The sequence below is a fragment of the Ceratina calcarata genome, unplaced genomic scaffold (genome assembly GCF_001652005.2).
Source record: "Ceratina calcarata isolate Rehan_Ccalc_2016 unplaced genomic scaffold, ASM165200v1 scaffold848, whole genome shotgun sequence".
NCBI classification, from domain to species: Eukaryota; Metazoa; Arthropoda; class Insecta; order Hymenoptera; family Apidae; genus Ceratina; species Ceratina calcarata.
In genome coordinates this window covers 9,277-9,899 of record NW_017179819.1, presented here as the reverse complement: position 1 = coordinate 9,899, position 623 = coordinate 9,277, and the positions used below count along the sequence as shown (strand labels likewise).

The 623-nt window shown below is 53.0% G+C and overlaps 1 protein-coding gene across 2 annotated transcripts in view; it reads left to right on the top strand.

Annotated features, from left to right (window-relative positions):
• Positions 1 to 541, top strand: part of TP53INP (Tumor protein p53 inducible nuclear protein) — a 6,463-nt gene extending 5,922 nt beyond the window's left edge. For both annotated transcript variants that reach the window (XM_026818696.1, XM_026818694.1), the window contains one exon: positions 72 to 541. In XM_026818696.1, the coding sequence (XP_026674497.1) occupies positions 72 to 526 (455 nt within the window). In that variant the 3' untranslated portion in view covers positions 527 to 541. The remainder of the gene's footprint in view (positions 1 to 71) is intronic.
• The last annotated feature ends 82 nt before the right edge of the window (positions 542 to 623 follow it).

Here is a 623-nt window from a genome sequence, read left to right as displayed (position 1 = left end):
GTAGTTGTCACATGTTCGTTAGGTATTAAATTACATATAAAAAAAATGTAATTGTTTTTTTTTAATTAAAGTTGAGGGTGCGACGGCGCTGGAGGAGTCGTGGTACGTAACGCCACCCGCATGTTTCACACGGGCGGGTCCCGTGAACGTGGAAACTTCACCGTTCGAGGATCTGCTGATCGAGCATCCCAGCATGTCCGTGTACCGAGCCACAGTGTCGCCGGTCGCCCCCGACACCCCACCGCCCACGCCTGACGCCCCGGAAGTCCAGGACGTCGGAGACGAAGACGTCCTCCAGGACCTCGCCGCCGATCGACCCTCCCCACCGACCCGAACGCCCGCTGCCTCGCCCGCGGAACGCGGTCCTAGAAACAGGACCGAGAGACCACAGGCGACACCCAGCAGACCTGCCATCCACGACGGCAGACCCGCCGCGGACAGGTCGAGGACCGAGAAGAGGCTAGTCCAACTTCGGTCCTCTGCGCAAAAGGTAATTCATTATTCCTTAATTATTATATGTATATAAGCTATCCATTTTTCAAGATCATTCAATCATGGGAGATCATATTAATTGAGCATGCAGCTGATCATTCAATTAATCATTGCACGTCACATTACAAACT